Raw genomic sequence first — 15,805 nt, 5'->3', positions numbered from 1 at the left:
GTTTTCCATGCTTAGTCTTCACGGGGATGTTGAGGGGAGGAACTGCCTGCCTGCCTGCCTTCCTAACTGTTCCCTGCCTTCCTTGCAACCCTTATGGCTCTTCAAAAATTTCGTTTCGGCTTCAGTACCTCTGGCACTCGCTGCCTGAGTCCGTCATTAGAAAGAGTGGTCCCAGCACCAGATGCAAATCTTGGCAAGAGGAAAAAAAAGAGTCACTCTCTTTCTGTGCCTGTTGAGAGTGAACACATTTCACCCACGCAGGCGTTTCGTTCCGCCCCATGGGGGCAGAACGGCGCTCTCGCTGAACGCCGGAAGTCAAGCTAGCGACGCGGTCAGACTGAAGCCCAGGGCGTGCTACACATGCTTTAAAAAAAACCCCACATTCACTTCCGGGTCGTGCACATTGGAAGAACGCTTTCCAGTTTGTTCGCTGGTTTCGGCCGAGGGTGGTGTTCCTTAGACCGTGGTCGCTATGGTGAGTGAGCGGGAGGGTGAGGAGGTGCTTCCTCTCCTCCCCCCCAAACCCCCCCCCCCTCAGGTTCCGGGCGTTGAAACCTTGCCCAGTCCTTCGTCTGTGTATGGATAAGCTCGCCCTTGTGTGCTGGGGGAGCGCGGGAAAGGGGAAGAGACCGCATGGCAGGTGGGCTTGGTTTAGAGATGCCCTAAACTCCCAGTTCAGACGGCTTCGGATCTGGGACCCTGTAGAACTGGCTCTGGAGGGGTCACGTCCCGTTCACTCGAAAAATAAATGAATTTCGTCTACTCGGGAGGGAGGAAGGAGGGAAAATACATTGCGGGAGCTAAAGAGAGAACTCGCGGAGTTTCCTAGTCTTGCAATTAAAAAAAAACCCGTGGACTTTTATTATTTTTAACAGTCTTGTAGGCCCCTGTGGATTATTGCAAACAGTGGATTATTTGGGAATAGAACAAAAAAAGTTGTGGCATTTGGAAGAGGAATAGATTTAATCAAGTGGATTATAGCCTATTTCCTCGAACACATTGAACTACAGTCCTCGAAAATTGACACAGTCTTTAAGGTGCTGCAACTCTTGTGTTGTAGAGGTGGGCTTGGTTAGGTTAGGCATGTTGAAGAAGATCGAGACAGATAACTTGTTAAATCAGAGCGGAACAGTAGGAGAAAATTATTTATAATAAATAAATGGTTGCCAGGAATTCAGTAGATGTTCTTCATGTGGCATATAAATATCTAAAGTGCAGTTTAATTCTGAATAGATAACTAATTGCATTGAAGCAATTGAGTAAGACAATGGAAGCTTTATTCAAAGTTATTGTTGTTATTGGCTGAGCTTTAATGCCACAATAATAGTCACTTCCATTGCCTATCCAAAAAATTGGAATGCGTGCTGTTACTTCATTCCTGTGCTAGTTCTCAAATAGAAATAAAACAACCAACCAAGGAACTTCTTTCAGTGCCATTTTGTTGATGTGATTCATTGTTAGATTGGGTGCTGACAGTTGTAACTGAAGACAGTTACACTGGTAGTCTTTTGGCTGCAAATAGTGAACAAGTCATGTAGGAAGTTTTGCGCTCTCAGTGGGTGAAATTGTTGTGATACACTTTCTTCCAGAAGTTGCAGTTCAACACATAAGCTGCTTACATCCACAAAATTGGATTTGAATAACCATGCATAGAAGTCAGAAACTTTAGCTAAAATATAATTGTTACTGTTGTAAATAAGCAGTTGACAGTGGCCTCTGACATCTGTTTTCATCTGATCTTATTCTGAGCAAAATCCTGTTGGCATGATTTTGTACAAGCAAAGGGGACACCAGAAACATTTACATATATATTAGGCAAAATCCAAAGAAAACAAAACAAAAACACGTGGCACCTTAAAGACTATTGTATTTTAATGTGAGCTTTCATGGATTATATCCACTTCTTCAGACATTTGGAATAAAATGAAATATAGAATTCCATATATCTGAAGAAATGGAAGTGATCCACAAAAACTCACATTAAAATATAATTGTTAGTCTTTAAGATGCCATATGGTTTTATTTATTTATTTATTTAACTTATATGCCGCCCACACTACCCAAAGGTCTCTGGGCAGCTTACAACATTTAAAATACAATAAAAAGATAAAACAATTAAAATGCCATTAAAATATATACTCTAAAAATTGCCATCAGGACCCACAGCTGATATTATTTCAATTAAAAGCCTTCTGGAACAAGAAGGTTTTGTCCTGGTGCCGAAATGTCATCAGCGTTGGCGCCAGATGAATCTTAGTTGGGACGGCATTCCGTAGTCTGGGGGCAGCTGCTGAAAAGGCAGTTTGTTTTTATCTTATTTTGTTTTATTTCTTTGGATTTTGCCTGATGTGCTTACACAGACTAACTTGGCTACCTCTGTAGCCTATCAGGTTGTGTACTGCTGGGTTCTGGGATGCACTGGTATTAAAAATCACTGAACCAGCCCCCCAGCTGATGACCAACCTGCTGTTCACAGGGAGCTTATTTACAACCACTTTCAAATTGAATTTAATGAAACTGTACAACCACTGCAATCATAAATCCTGAATTCAGACCAGTATTTCAACTGTGGCCAAATACCACAGTAATGCTCTATGAAACAAAAAACTTTCTCCTGTTCTCTTTTCTCCCCCTAGGCCCGAAATGCAGAGAAGGCCATGTAAGTACTGCTTCTGTTGCTGAGAATTTTTAAAGCTATTGATATCTTTGTTTTGCATGGAAGAACCCTTTGATAACTAAGAAGTGCCATATGGCATTTCTTCCATTTATAGTATAATAGTGTTGGTATTCTCTTTCTCTGTTTATTGCTCACATTTTGTGCCGAGAAAATAGTGTATAACTATTATTTCTTCACATACTGTACATGAATTTGATCTGCTTTTCTATTTCTCAGGTTAATCAAATCTGGTTCTTTCAATGCTTGGTATCATAATTATAGAAACCATCATGAATATGTTGGAAACAGGGATGTTACATCTTACATAATGCTACATATTTTAGATGGGATCTGATTCCCATGAGCTCTCAGAAATGTCAACCACATAAACTAATGGATGTTTATCCCCCCCTTTTTTTAGGACGGCCTTGGCAAGATTTCGCCAAGCTCAGTTAGAAGAAGGAAAGGTTAAGGTAACTACAGCAATGTGTTTATATGTAAAGTGCCATGGGACCTCTTGTTACAAATTTTGAAATAGATTGCTTTGAATTTCAATTCATTGTAAGCCCTAATGTGGCTGACATCTTTCTTTCCTCAGATATTGCCCTTTCAACACAATAGCTCTTATCTAAGTAATAATACTAAGGTTTTAATCCAGGAGGTATGTACAATGGTGCCTCGCATTGCGACGTTAATTCGTTCCAGCGAAATCGCTGCTAAACGAAAAGGTCACAATGCGAAAATAAAAAGCCCATAGAAATGCATTAAAACGCGATTAATGCGTTCCTAGGGGCTTCAGACTCACTGTTCAGTGAAGATCCTCCATAGCGCAGCCATTTTCGCTGCCTCTTAAGTGAGGAATCCGTCCCAGAAAACAGCGGGTGGCCATTTTGAAACTGCCGATCAGCTGTTAAAAAAGCATTGCTTTGCGATAATCAGTTCCCCAAGCAGGGAACCAATCATGGCAAAGCGAAATTCCACCGGGGCGCAGACCGGAGGGGCGGGACGTGTCCGGCCCACCGCCTGGGCAGCCGCTGGGCAAACCCAGCGAGCCTTTCCAGGGTCGGCCCCGCAGACAGGGCATCAGCTGTCCAAGGCGCTCGGCTCCGGCCTCTGCCTCCACCCCCCTCCTGCCCGCGGTGCCCGGCCAGTCAACGTGGGCATGACCGCGCTCCCAGGGCGCCGCAAGGAAGGTCTCCAGAGTTTATCCGACTTGGACGGCGAGCGGCGGGAGGAGGGCTCGGAGGCAGGCAGCCACCTAGAGCTGGAAGGGGCGCGCCACCCACCGCCAGCCAGCCAACCCCGGACGCCCAGTCTCCTTGGCGCAGACAGGGCGAGGAGGGGGTCTCTGGCATACCGTCCAGCTCCTGCCACCCTGGTCCTGGGCGGGCACCTCCTCCTTTGCAGTGCCTCCCGCCGTGATGGCTCTCTGGCTCGGCGCCCCAGGGATATGCGCGGGGATCAGGGCCAGGCCCTTCGCCCCTCCTTCCTCCCGAGGCGCCAATCCGGAGTGCCCCTGCTCCCCCCTCCCGCCATCCCATATTTATGCACGAGCTCTTGGGGGGGTAGCATGCGGCGCCGATCAACTGTTTAAAAAGCATTGCTTTGCCATGATCGGTTCCCCAAGCAGGGAACTGATCATCACAAAGCAAAATTCCCCCATAGGGAACATAGCAAACTGATCGCAAAATCTTCATCGCTATATGAAGCAATCGCTATGCGAGGCACCATTGTGTATTGTCAGATGACTGAAACATAGTAATCTAAGATGGGGTTCAGCTGAAAGAGTCTTTTAAATAAGTGGAGCAAACTGTGCACCAGTTAGAAATAAAAGATGATAATAGGCTGAAGCACATGAAAACAGCACAAATAAATGAATGTCAGGAAAGGCTTGTTAATTCTTATTCTTATTATAGGTATTAATTTTGGTCACTTCTTAATGGCTACTTTAACCTATAAATTCCTGAACAGCTTGGGTCCAAGCTATCTCAGGGACCTTGTCTCTTTTTATGAGCCTGCCCAGGTATTGAGATTGACAGGGGTGGCCTTTCTCTTGATCTCACCCCACTGATAGTTGCATTTGATGGGGACATAGGAGAAGGCCTAGCTGATCCCAGATTCTGGAACGCCTTCCCACAGGAAGCAAATCTGTCCACGTCTGTGCTCGCCTTCCATATCAGGCGAAGACTTTCCCTCAAGAGGACTTTCCCTTAGTAAATAATTATGTAGCAGGATCTGTTTAAATAGATTGTTGTGCCTTGTTGCTTTTAACTGTGTTTTTAGTATTGATTTTATTTACTGTTTTAATATAATATTTTAAAAATTCTTTTAAAGAATTTGTATACTTACTGGTTTTGGTTTTAAATTTTTTCTTTTTAACGATGTATGCTGTCTTGGGTCCTTTGTAAGGATAAGAGTGGGGTAAAAATATTTTAAATAAATAAAAAAAATTATCCATGCCTGAGTCAGAATCCATGTGCACAAGTCACATATATTAAGTCATAATTTAAATTTGGCTCAAAGAGACTACTTCCCTATAGTTACTGTATACCTGTTAATTTTACTGTGCTTGTATACCTCAGAGTTACTATACATAGCCATATGTTAAATCTGATATGCTTGAACTTCAAGCTGAAAATAAATTGTGGGGTGGAACTAACCAAGTTAGGCAAAGTGGCTGCTATTAAGTTGATCATCATTCCCAAAATTAACTTTATTTCATTCCACACATTCAGTTCCTCTGAATGTGTGGAATGAAATGAGTTAACAAAGTTGCTACTTGTCAACTGACTGATGGATACAGGCCTGGGATTACGTTGTTTAAAAGTTGATTATGTATTCCATATCCCTACCACTTCAGAGTTATAAAGGTTAATTATTATGGGATATACAGTATTTTTCCGTGTATAAAATGACACTTTAAAAATAAGCCAAAAAATTGAGGGTCGTTTTATACACGGAAGGCAGCTGCTTTTCCCTGCCTCGCGGGGCTTAGGAAGTGGGTAAAGCAGCCGTTAAAGGGTACCAGGAGCAAAGGGGTGCGATTGTGCAGATTTTCAAATTTTCTAATTTGGGGGTTAAAAAGGGGGTAGTCATCTTATACATTGGGTCATCTTATAAACATAAAAATATGGTAGTTTCCTATAGAACAGTGGTTTCCAGCCTTGAGTAACCTGAGTGTACTTGGACTGCAGCTCCCAGAAACGCCAACCAGCACAGCTGGTAGTGAAGACCTCTGGGAACTGCAGGCAAAGAACATCTGGGTTACCCAAATTTGGGGGTCACTGCTATCGAATACCAGGTAGATGAGTCTAGTCTGTTTGCAAGTTGCCTCACTAATTTTTTTTGAAAGCTAAGTATATGTGACATATTACTAACCTGGTTATGGACAATTCATCGAGGGACTGGATTAAATACAAAAATAGACCTTCTCTCTACTGGCCCCCTTTCTGCACCATTCTTTGTTTTTTCAATTCTTTTTTTTAATGACAACTTGAACCACTTCAACAAATGAAAATCAATAGGATTATTTTATTTACAAAAGTCTGAGTACAAATAATAGGCCCAGATCAGGGACTGTGATTGGGTTCTTTTCCTGAAGAGGGCGGACCAAGGGAATCGGCGGGAATAATAGCCGGAGTCGATGTAACAGTCAAAAACGGATTGGTTTTATTAACTTTAACATCAGATAACTCTGGACCGAATGGGTCCGGCAACTCTTCGTCTGTTAACAAGTTATACTTCTTGGGTTTAGTCCCAGGCGCCACATCTTTATGTTTCATTGTTTCCTCACCCCAAAACGAACGGTTGCGTTCGGGTTCGCGACCGACGCAGTCAGAACTGAGCAGGTAGTCCTGCAACAGGGATGGACCACGGTCGACCCCTCCAATCTGGGTAGGTAAGGGCTGACACCACCAGGGGTTGCCTTGTCCATCGTAGGGCGAAAAGCCATACCCCCTCCCGGTTTCCATCCCTCTTTGGACTCACGGACTCCCGCCTGACTCAACTCTTTAGGCAGAGGCAGCAAGCCGTCTTCTTTCATAAGGTTGGGAAAGTTCTTAACCAGAGTCGCGATTCTTTCCCTCTCTGCTCCTGTCTCTCTCGTTTGGGTGCCCTTTTCCTCCTTTTCTCTGTCTGTTCCCCTTTCTTCCTTCCCCTCCTTTATAACCTCATCCCATCTCCACTCGCTCGACTCCTCCCCCCAGTCTCTCGTCCTCTCCGCTAGGAACACCTCTATGGCTTTATTGACGCCCCCTTCTTCCTCATCTAGTTTTATCAATTCTCCCACAGCGCATCCTCCGCCTCCTTCTTCTGTTGACACTTGTGAGGACGGCTCACTTTCCTTCCTTCGCTCACACGCCCCCCCTGAGGAGTGGGCCGTCCTCTCTTCGGTTTGCTGTAGCATCTCTCCCTGTCGGGAAAAGTAATCCGCATTAGCATGGGCACTTCCCTTACGATATTTCACTGTGAAGGTAAATGGTTGTAAACTTAGGTACCACCTGGTCAACCTGGGATTCACATCCTTCATCCTGTTTAACCATTGTAATGGGGCATGGTCTGTGATGAGCGTAAAGGGTGCTCCTAACAAGTAATACCTTAAAGCCTGTATAGCCCATTTAACCGCAAAAGCCTCCTTTTCAATAGTTGAATACTTCTGCTCTCTAGGGGTAAGTTTCTTACTTAAATACATTACTGGAAATTCTACCTCGTCCTTCTCTTGTGATAACACTGCTCCCACTCCTCGGTCTGAAGCATCAGTCTGAACTATGAAAGGCCTGGAAAAATCTGGAGCATATCTACTGGGCAATTCAGCTAGTATCTGTTTCAATTCCTCAAAAGCTTCGGTCTCCTTTTCTCCCCAATGAACTATTTTTGCCTTCTTCTTTCTGGTCAAGTCGCTTAGGGGAGCCGCAATATGGGCAAAGTTGGGAACGAACTGCCTGTAATAACCTGCTAGCCCTAAAAATCTCTGTACTTCCTTTTTTGTCCTGGGCACGGGCCAAGCAGTCACTTGGTCGATTTTGTCTGACACCGGTTGTATTCTACCTTGTTTTACTTGAAACCCCAAGAATTTCACCCCTCTACGCGCCACTTTGCACTTGGTCGGATTAACTTTCAGATGAGCCTCCTGCAACACCTGTAGCACCTTCTCCAGATGCTCTAAATGCTCCTCCCAGCTTTTACTATATATGAGTATGTCATCAATATAAGCTCCGGCAAAATCTTTTACGGGGGCTAACACTTTATCCATCAGTCGTTGAAACGTCGCCGCTGCCCCATGCAACCCGAAGGGCATACGCGAGAATTGGTAAAGGCCCTTAGGTGTTACAAATGCTGTCTTTTCTTTATCTTCTGGCCTCAAGGGTATCTGCCAATATCCCTTGGTCAGGTCTAATGAGGTGAGGTACTCCGCCCCTCCCAACCGTTCTAGTAAGTCATCAATTCTTGGCATCGGGTAAGCATCGAATTTGGACACTTCATTTAACCTGCGATAATCGATGCACAGCCTGACACTCCCATCTGGTTTTGGTACCACTACCGGATAACTCCTCCAAGGGCTATAAGATGGCTCAATCACGCCCAGCTGCAGCATCTCTTCTATCTCTTTATTAATAGTCTCCCTCAGGTGTCTAGGCCAGCTCCTACTTCCTGATCTGACTATGACCTGTGGTTGCGTGTTGATTGCATGTTCGACTAACGTGGTGTTACCCGGTTTTCCTGAGAAAACTTCCTTGTATCGGTGTTCTATCTCTCTCATCTGCCTCTCTTGCTCCGCAGTTAACTCTTCTCCCAAATCTAATTCTACTCCTTGACGCAAAAAATCCTTCGTTTCCGGGCCAAATTCTTCGTCCTTTACTTCCCCCCATAATGCTTCTCTCTCCTTCCACTCCTTTAACAAATTTACATGAAAGATGCCTTTCTTTTTAACTTTGTCAGGCATCCAGATCTCATAATCCACTTCTCCTATCTTTCTCAACACCTTATAAGGCCCTTGCCAAGTGGCGAATAGCTTTGATGAAGCTGCTGGCATCAATAACAAAACCTTTTGTCCCGGTTCGAATTGTCTTGCTTTAACTTTGGCGTCATATCTCCGTTTCTGCCCTTCTTGGGCCTTTCCCAAATTTTCCCTCGCCAAGGAGGCTACTAACTTCAAATGTTCTCTCATCTCTATGACATGTTTAACGTTCGTTTGTACCTCATCTCTCCCACTCTCCCATTTCTCTTTGACCAAATCTAGTATACCTCTGGGGTTCCAACCATACATCATCTCGAAAGGAGTAAATCCCGTGGATGCCTGTGGAACTTCCCTCACTGCGAACATTAATGGCGCTACTAGCAGGTGCCACCTTTTCGGTTTCTCCATCACTAACTTCCTCAGCATCCCTTTAAGTGTTTTATTAAATCTCTCCACTAATCCATTAGTCTGAGGATGATAGACTGCTGTATGGAGGGGTTTTACTCCCAATAATCCCCACATTTCCTTCAAGGTTTGTCCCATGAAGTTGGTGCCTTGATCTGTCAAGATTTCCTTTGGAAAGCCCAGCCGGGTAAAGACTTGTAACAATTCCCGAGCTAACACCTTAGATGTTGTGGACCGCAAGGGCACTGCTTCTGGATACCTGGTAGCATAGTCTATAATAACCAGAATGTGTGTGTGGCCCCCCGCCGACTTGAGAAGGGGCCCCACAATGTCCACCCCTATTCTCTGGAAGGGCTGATCCACTAGGGGCATGGGTACTAAGGGAGCTCCTGGTCTGGGTTTGGCTTGAGTTTTCTGGCACTCTGGGCATGTCTGACAATAACTTTCTATTTCTTTCCCCATTCCTGGCCACCAAAACCGTTGTTCAATCCTGGGTTTCATCTTATCATATGCTAGATGCCCCGCCATAGGAATATCATGGGCCAAATGTAAAATCGCCATACGCCATTTCTGTGGAACCACCAACCTCCTTTCCCCTTTTTCTGTCACATTATACAATAGCCCATTGTCCAAAATCATCCCCTCTTTTCCCCCAGCTACTTCGCCCACCTCACGCGCGGCTCGCAGGTGTTCTTGTAGCGTGGCGTCATCTTGTTGCAACATACGCATGTGGTCGCGTGTTGTCTCCTGCAAGAAATCATCTCCCACTTCAATTTTAACACAGTCTCCTTGCATCACTTCTTTACATTCGGCTAATGTTCTATCACCCACCCAGTCTCTTCCCAACAACATTTCTCTCGAAAGTCCTGGAACAATCCCCACTTTCATTTTCCGTTTCTCCTCTCCGACTTTAACTTCGGCCCACGTCGTCTTATAGGTCTTAGAGTCTCCGTGTATGCACTTCACTGTAAACCCTTCTTCCACCCCTTCTAATTTTATGTCCCGTACCAAGGTTCTGCCGCATCCTGTATCAATTAGCGCCTGTTTCTTCTCCCCATTCACCCATGCAACCACCTCCCAACCTACTTGTTTCCCAGATTTCTCTTGGGTATTATTCGATCCGCCTACCCAAGAGCAGTCTGTCCCAGGGCAATCCCGACGCACGTGGCCCGGGGTCCCGCAGCCGTAACACACAAGCCCCCCAAACACGCGGTCGTCCACTGTAACTGGGCGCACTGGCTTCGGCCCCATAGGTTCGAAGGGGCGCCCGCGAGGACGAGCTCCTCCTGGCACGTCCATCCCTCTCTTCACTCCGCCGCCTTGTGTCTGCGTCCCCGCCTTCTCACGAGGTCTCCCGCGTTCCCCTGAGAAGGCGGGACCTTCTTTGATTGCTTCTTCTGAGGCGCAATAGTCTTCGATCAGCTTGATGGCTTCTTCCAACTGCTTCGGGTTATTCTTCTGCACCCACCCTTTCAGATTCCCGCTCAAAGTCGTCACCAAATGTTCCAACACAAACGCCTCCATGACTTGTTCTTTAGATTTGTCTTCTGGTTTAACCCATCTAGTCATGTTAGCTTTCATTCTTTGCACTAAGGTTCGTGGATGCACCCCAGGTTTCCACTTAAGCTCCCTGAACCTTTTCCTGTACGCTTCCTCCGTCAAATTAAGAGTCCTTAGAATCGCTGTCTTTACGGATTCGTATTGTGCGGCTTCTTGGGGGCTCAGGGTGTCTACCACTTCTTGCAATAGTCCCGTTAGGCAAGGTACCAATATTAAAGTCCATTGTTCTTTAGGCCACCCTGCAGCCACCGCTACGCGCTCAAATGTATGTAGATACGCCTCCGGATCATCGCTAGCACTCATTTTTTGTATCCTGATGGGGGCAGGGCCGGCCACTAGACCATTCTTTATAAACACATTGTTCTTTGAGGTTCTTTCATCGTCCATCCCCAGCTTCATCATGTGTCTGGTAACCAACATTTGCTGTTCCGTCAAACTTTCAATCATCTTCTCTTGCCTCTCTATGGTCTTCAACATCCTCGTCATTTCTTCCCTGCCTCCCCATTGGTCCGCCCCACGTTGGGCGCCACTGTGATTGGGTTCTTTTCCTGAAGAGGGCGGACCAAGGGAATCGGCGGGAATAATAGCCGGAGTCGATGTAACAGTCAAAAACGGATTGGTTTTATTAACTTTAACATCAGATAACTCTGGACCGAATGGGTCCGGCAACTCTTCGTCTGTTAACAAGTTATACTTCTTGGGTTTAGTCCCAGGCGCCACATCTTTATGTTTCATTGTTTCCTCACCCCAAAACGAACGGTTGCGTTCGGGTTCGCGACCGACGCAGTCAGAACTGAGCAGGTAGTCCTGCAACAGGGATGGACCACGGTCGACCCCTCCAATCTGGGTAGGTAAGGGCTGACACCACCAGGGGTTGCCTTGTCCATCGTAGGGCGAAAAGCCATACCCCCTCCCGGTTTCCATCCCTCTTTGGACTCACGGACTCCCGCCTGACTCAACTCTTTAGGCAGAGGCAGCAAGCCGTCTTCTTTCATAAGGTTGGGAAAGTTCTTAACCAGAGTCGCGATTCTTTCCCTCTCTGCTCCTGTCTCTCTCGTTTGGGTGCCCTTTTCCTCCTTTTCTCTGTCTGTTCCCCTTTCTTCCTTCCCCTCCTTTATAACCTCATCCCATCTCCACTCGCTCGACTCCTCCCCCCAGTCTCTCGTCCTCTCCGCTAGGAACACCTCTATGGCTTTATTGACGCCCCCTTCTTCCTCATCTAGTTTTATCAATTCTCCCACAGCGCATCCTCCGCCTCCTTCTTCTGTTGACACTTGTGAGGACGGCTCACTTTCCTTCCTTCGCTCACAGGGACTTAACTTGACAGAAGAATTGACAGGTACAGAAGTTTCATATAATGCAGATACAGTGGTGCCCTGCTAGACGCTTACCCTGCATGACATCGAAATCGCATTTGTAGTGTTCAGCCCTGCCCTCACCTGTCTGTCACAGCTGAGCAGTGGAACAGCAGCCAATGAGGGGACGGAAGGTGGTGCAAAAGGGGGAGGAGCTGGGATATAAATAAGGGTGTATGAGGTATTTGAAGGAGATTGAGTGAGGGAGATGAGAGAGAGAGTGGAGATCTGAGTGAGAAGGCAGTGTGTTAATGAGTCAGTGAGAGCAGAGTCTGTGTATTAGAGAGTTAAGTGACTGAAAGAAATTGATTATCTAATTGTGATTTACCTATTTCTTTTATGTAATCAAATAAACAAGTTTAAGTTTATAAGTAAATACAAGTGTCAATGAATATTTGGTATTGGAGCAGCAATACCTGGTGGCAGCTACCTGAGAAGAGGAGTGAGCACATACTGGAGGCCTGAGTTATTATAGGCTCCAGTGTGCCCACTACAGCATTACAATGAGTTTTTTTGCGATCACTATTGCGATCGCAAAACGATGGTTCCAGTGGGGTTTTTTTGCTTGACATTGATTACTAGCCTGCTTCGTGAACCGTTTGTTCGCTAAACGATGATTTTTCCGGCTCCACAAAATGGCTTCCCTCCCTTTGCAAAATGGCTGTTTTCCGGACCCCTGCTTTGGAAGAGTGATTTTAAACAGCTGATCGGTGGTTCTCTATGGGCGATCTTCGCTGGACGATGAGGTATTTCCCCATTGGAACGCATTAACCGGTTTTCCGTGCATTCCAATGGGTTGTTGTTTTTTTGCTTGATGACGATTTCGCTTAACAGTGATTTTCCTGGAACAGATTATTGTCGTCAAGCAGGGCATCACTGTAATGTACTTCATATCTTTCTCAACTTTATGGGAATTGATTTTTTTCATCTTCTTGAGGAAATAGAAATAAAATTTTTGTACCCTGCAAAAAAATATTAAAGAATTGTTATCTGAGAGCTACAGCACTGTAATCAACAGATTGTTTGGACCTATGTCTGGCCTTAAATTGTTCTGGGAAAAAGTCATTAAAATATTTTATAGAGGACAAAGCGTGGAATTCTTTCTGGTCAAAACCACAACTAATCTCAGTCTCTGCTAAAATAAAAGAGCACACATCCAAAATAATTATTTGTACTTAAGCACCACTGAGACTTAGCTATAATTTATTTATTTATTTATTTATTTATTCATTCATTCATTCATTCATTCATTCATTCATTTATTTATTTATTTATTTATTTATTTATTTATTTATTTATTTATTTATTTATTTATTTATTAGATTTATGTACTGCCCATCTAGAACGTGTCTACACTGGTCAGTTTACATATAACATAAAAATAAACTAAGGTAAAATCCAGATTAATCACACAGTCCAAGATGGGAAAGGAAGAAAAGAAGAAGAAAAAAGAAAGAGAGAAAAAAAGAAAATGGGAGATAGGCTAGGTAATGGCTATAGGGAAGGACTGCCTGCATAGCTGTGTCTTCAGGTTAGTCTTGAAGGCCCTCAGCGATGGAGCCAGGCAGATCTCTACAGATAAGTTGTTTCACAGGTGAGGGGCCACTGCTGAGAAGGCCTGATTTCTAGTTTTTACCCACCGGGCCTCTCTTGGCATTAGGCTCCTCAGCTTGCCCAGCCTGACTGGAGTGGGTGATATGGGTAGAACTGGGTGGAAGAAGGCACTCTGCCAGGTATTGAGGGCCTAAACCGTTAAGGGCTTTGTATGTAATAGAGGATGAGATGGTTGGACAGTGTCATCGACACTACCAACATGAATTTGACCCAACTCTGGGAGGCAGTGGAAGACAGGAGGGCTTGGCGTGCTCTGGTCCATGGGGTCATAAAGAGTCGGACACAACTAAACAACAACATGTAATGGTTAGCACCTTAAAATCAATGCGGAAGCGGATAGGTAGCCAGTGTAAGGCGGCCAACGTGGGGGAAATATGGTGAAATATTTTCACCCCTATTAATAGCCTGGCCACCGTATTCTGGACCATCTGGAGCTTCCGCATCAATCTCAAAGGAAGCCTCAGGTAAAGTGTTACAGTAGTCTATTTTTGAGACTACGAGTGCATGGACCAGCGTGGTGAGCCACCCCCACCCCCTGCGTCTAGATGGGGATGCAGCTGGGCGATCCGCCAAATATGTAAATGGGCAGACCGAATCACAGGCACTTCCTGGGTCTCCATGGTAAACACCAGGTCAAGATGAACCCCCAGACTGCCAACTGAATTATTTGTGGTGAGAGTCAACCCCCCCCCCAAAAGAGAGGGAGTTCCCCAAACCACTGACATCAGGGCCAGCCACTTGCAGGACCTCCCTCTTGTCCGGGTTGAACCTTAGTCCATTCGACTGCATCCATTGCAGAACGGCCTCCAGGCAGCACCCAAGGGACGAAACAGCATCCACTGCAGTTGGAAAAAAGGAGATGTAGAGCTGGGTGTCATCAGCATATTGGTGACACGAAGTTCCACATCTCCGGATAACCTCACCCGACGGCCTCATGTAGATGTTAAACAGCATTGGGAAGATGATCAAACCCTGTGGGACCCCACTGCTGAGGGACCACAGGGCCGATACATTCTCCCCAAGCTGAACTCTCTGAGGACGGTCCTCCAAGAAGAACCAGAGCTAAGCAAGAGCAAGGCCACCAATCCCCAACTCGGAGAGCCTCCCCAGGAGGATACCGTGGTGGACAGTATCAAAGGCGGCTGAGATGTCAAGGAGGACAAGCAAGGACATTTTGCCTTGTTGGCCTCCCTAAGTAGGTCATCTAGCAGGGCGACCAATGCCGTTTCCGTGCCATGACGCAGCCAGAAGCCCAACTGAAACGGATCCAGGGCATTGATTTCATCCAAGAGAGCCTGAAGCTGGCCGGCCACCACCCTCTCAACTACCTTGGTAAGAAAAGAAACATTGGCAATGGGCCACTGCCAAGCTCGGTTTCTTTCTAATTGGGCTAATGAGCATCTCCTTAAGGGCAAAAGGTACCTTGCCCTCAAGAAGAGACCCATTTATTATTTCAGTAGCCCATTCAGTTATCACCAGCCTGGCAGCTTTGATTAGCTAGGCTGGGCAAGGATCAAGAGAGGAGGAGATGGCTCGGCAGCGATCAGTTGGACGTCACAGGTTGAAAATGAGTAATTCTCAAAGGACAAGGAGCAGCACTGGATATCTCAGCTTGATCCCCTTTTTTAAAAACTGGGTGCAAGATCCCAGCAGATGGTGTCCACTTTAGATTTTAAAAATGCTGTAAATTGGTAATAATGCTAGATGGAGGCCAATCGTTGTGGCCAATTCCGGATAGGTCATGTACTATACGGAAAAGTTCCAGACACTCTCTAGCCTAAACTATTGATAAAAGAGAAACAACCTGAAGTAAAATTCTGAACAAACCATTCTCCAAACACAAAATGCCAATAATAAGACAAATTTTAATTGTAAGATTGAAATAAATGAAGATAAAATTATTCTATAGCAACCTTCTTCAATCTGGGGTTCTCCAAATGTTTTGGACTACAACTCTCCTGATAACTTGCCAATGCGGAGGGTAGGTCATATCATCTGGAGGATATTAAGTTGCAGAAGGCTGATCCGTAGGAAATCCTAGAGGTTTTGAGGAAGACGTTTAGGAGCAGATTCTTATGATTTTGAGTTACTACCGTGTTTCCACAAAAATAAGACCGGTTCTTATATTAATTTTTGCTCCAAAAATGCATTAGGGCCTATTTTCAGAGGATGTTTTATTTTTTTTCATGTACAACAATCTACATTTATTCAAATACAGTCATGTCATCTTCTTCTGGTTGCTGCACAATAGTGGAGGGC

General features: G+C 45.3%; 1 protein-coding gene across 2 annotated transcripts in view; it reads left to right on the top strand.

Moving 5' to 3' along the window:
* Positions 1–303: 303 nt before the first annotated feature.
* ISY1 (ISY1 spliceosome associated protein) overlaps positions 304–15,805 on the top strand; it is a 34,114-nt gene continuing 18,612 nt past the window's right edge. Inside the window, exons 1-3 of one of the 2 annotated variants that reach the window (XM_072989702.2) lie at positions 304–475; positions 2,637–2,659; positions 3,078–3,129. In XM_072989702.2, coding sequence (XP_072845803.1) covers positions 473–475; positions 2,637–2,659; positions 3,078–3,129 — 78 coding nt within the window. In that variant the 5' untranslated portion in view covers positions 304–472. The remainder of the gene's footprint in view (positions 476–2,636; positions 2,660–3,077; positions 3,130–15,805) is intronic. The other variant, XM_072989703.2, reaches the window with a different exon arrangement.

Source organism: Pogona vitticeps, chromosome 2 (genome assembly GCF_051106095.1).
Source record: "Pogona vitticeps strain Pit_001003342236 chromosome 2, PviZW2.1, whole genome shotgun sequence".
In the NCBI taxonomy this organism is placed as follows: domain Eukaryota; kingdom Metazoa; phylum Chordata; class Lepidosauria; order Squamata; family Agamidae; genus Pogona; species Pogona vitticeps.
This window is presented reverse-complemented; position numbering and strand designations above follow the sequence as displayed.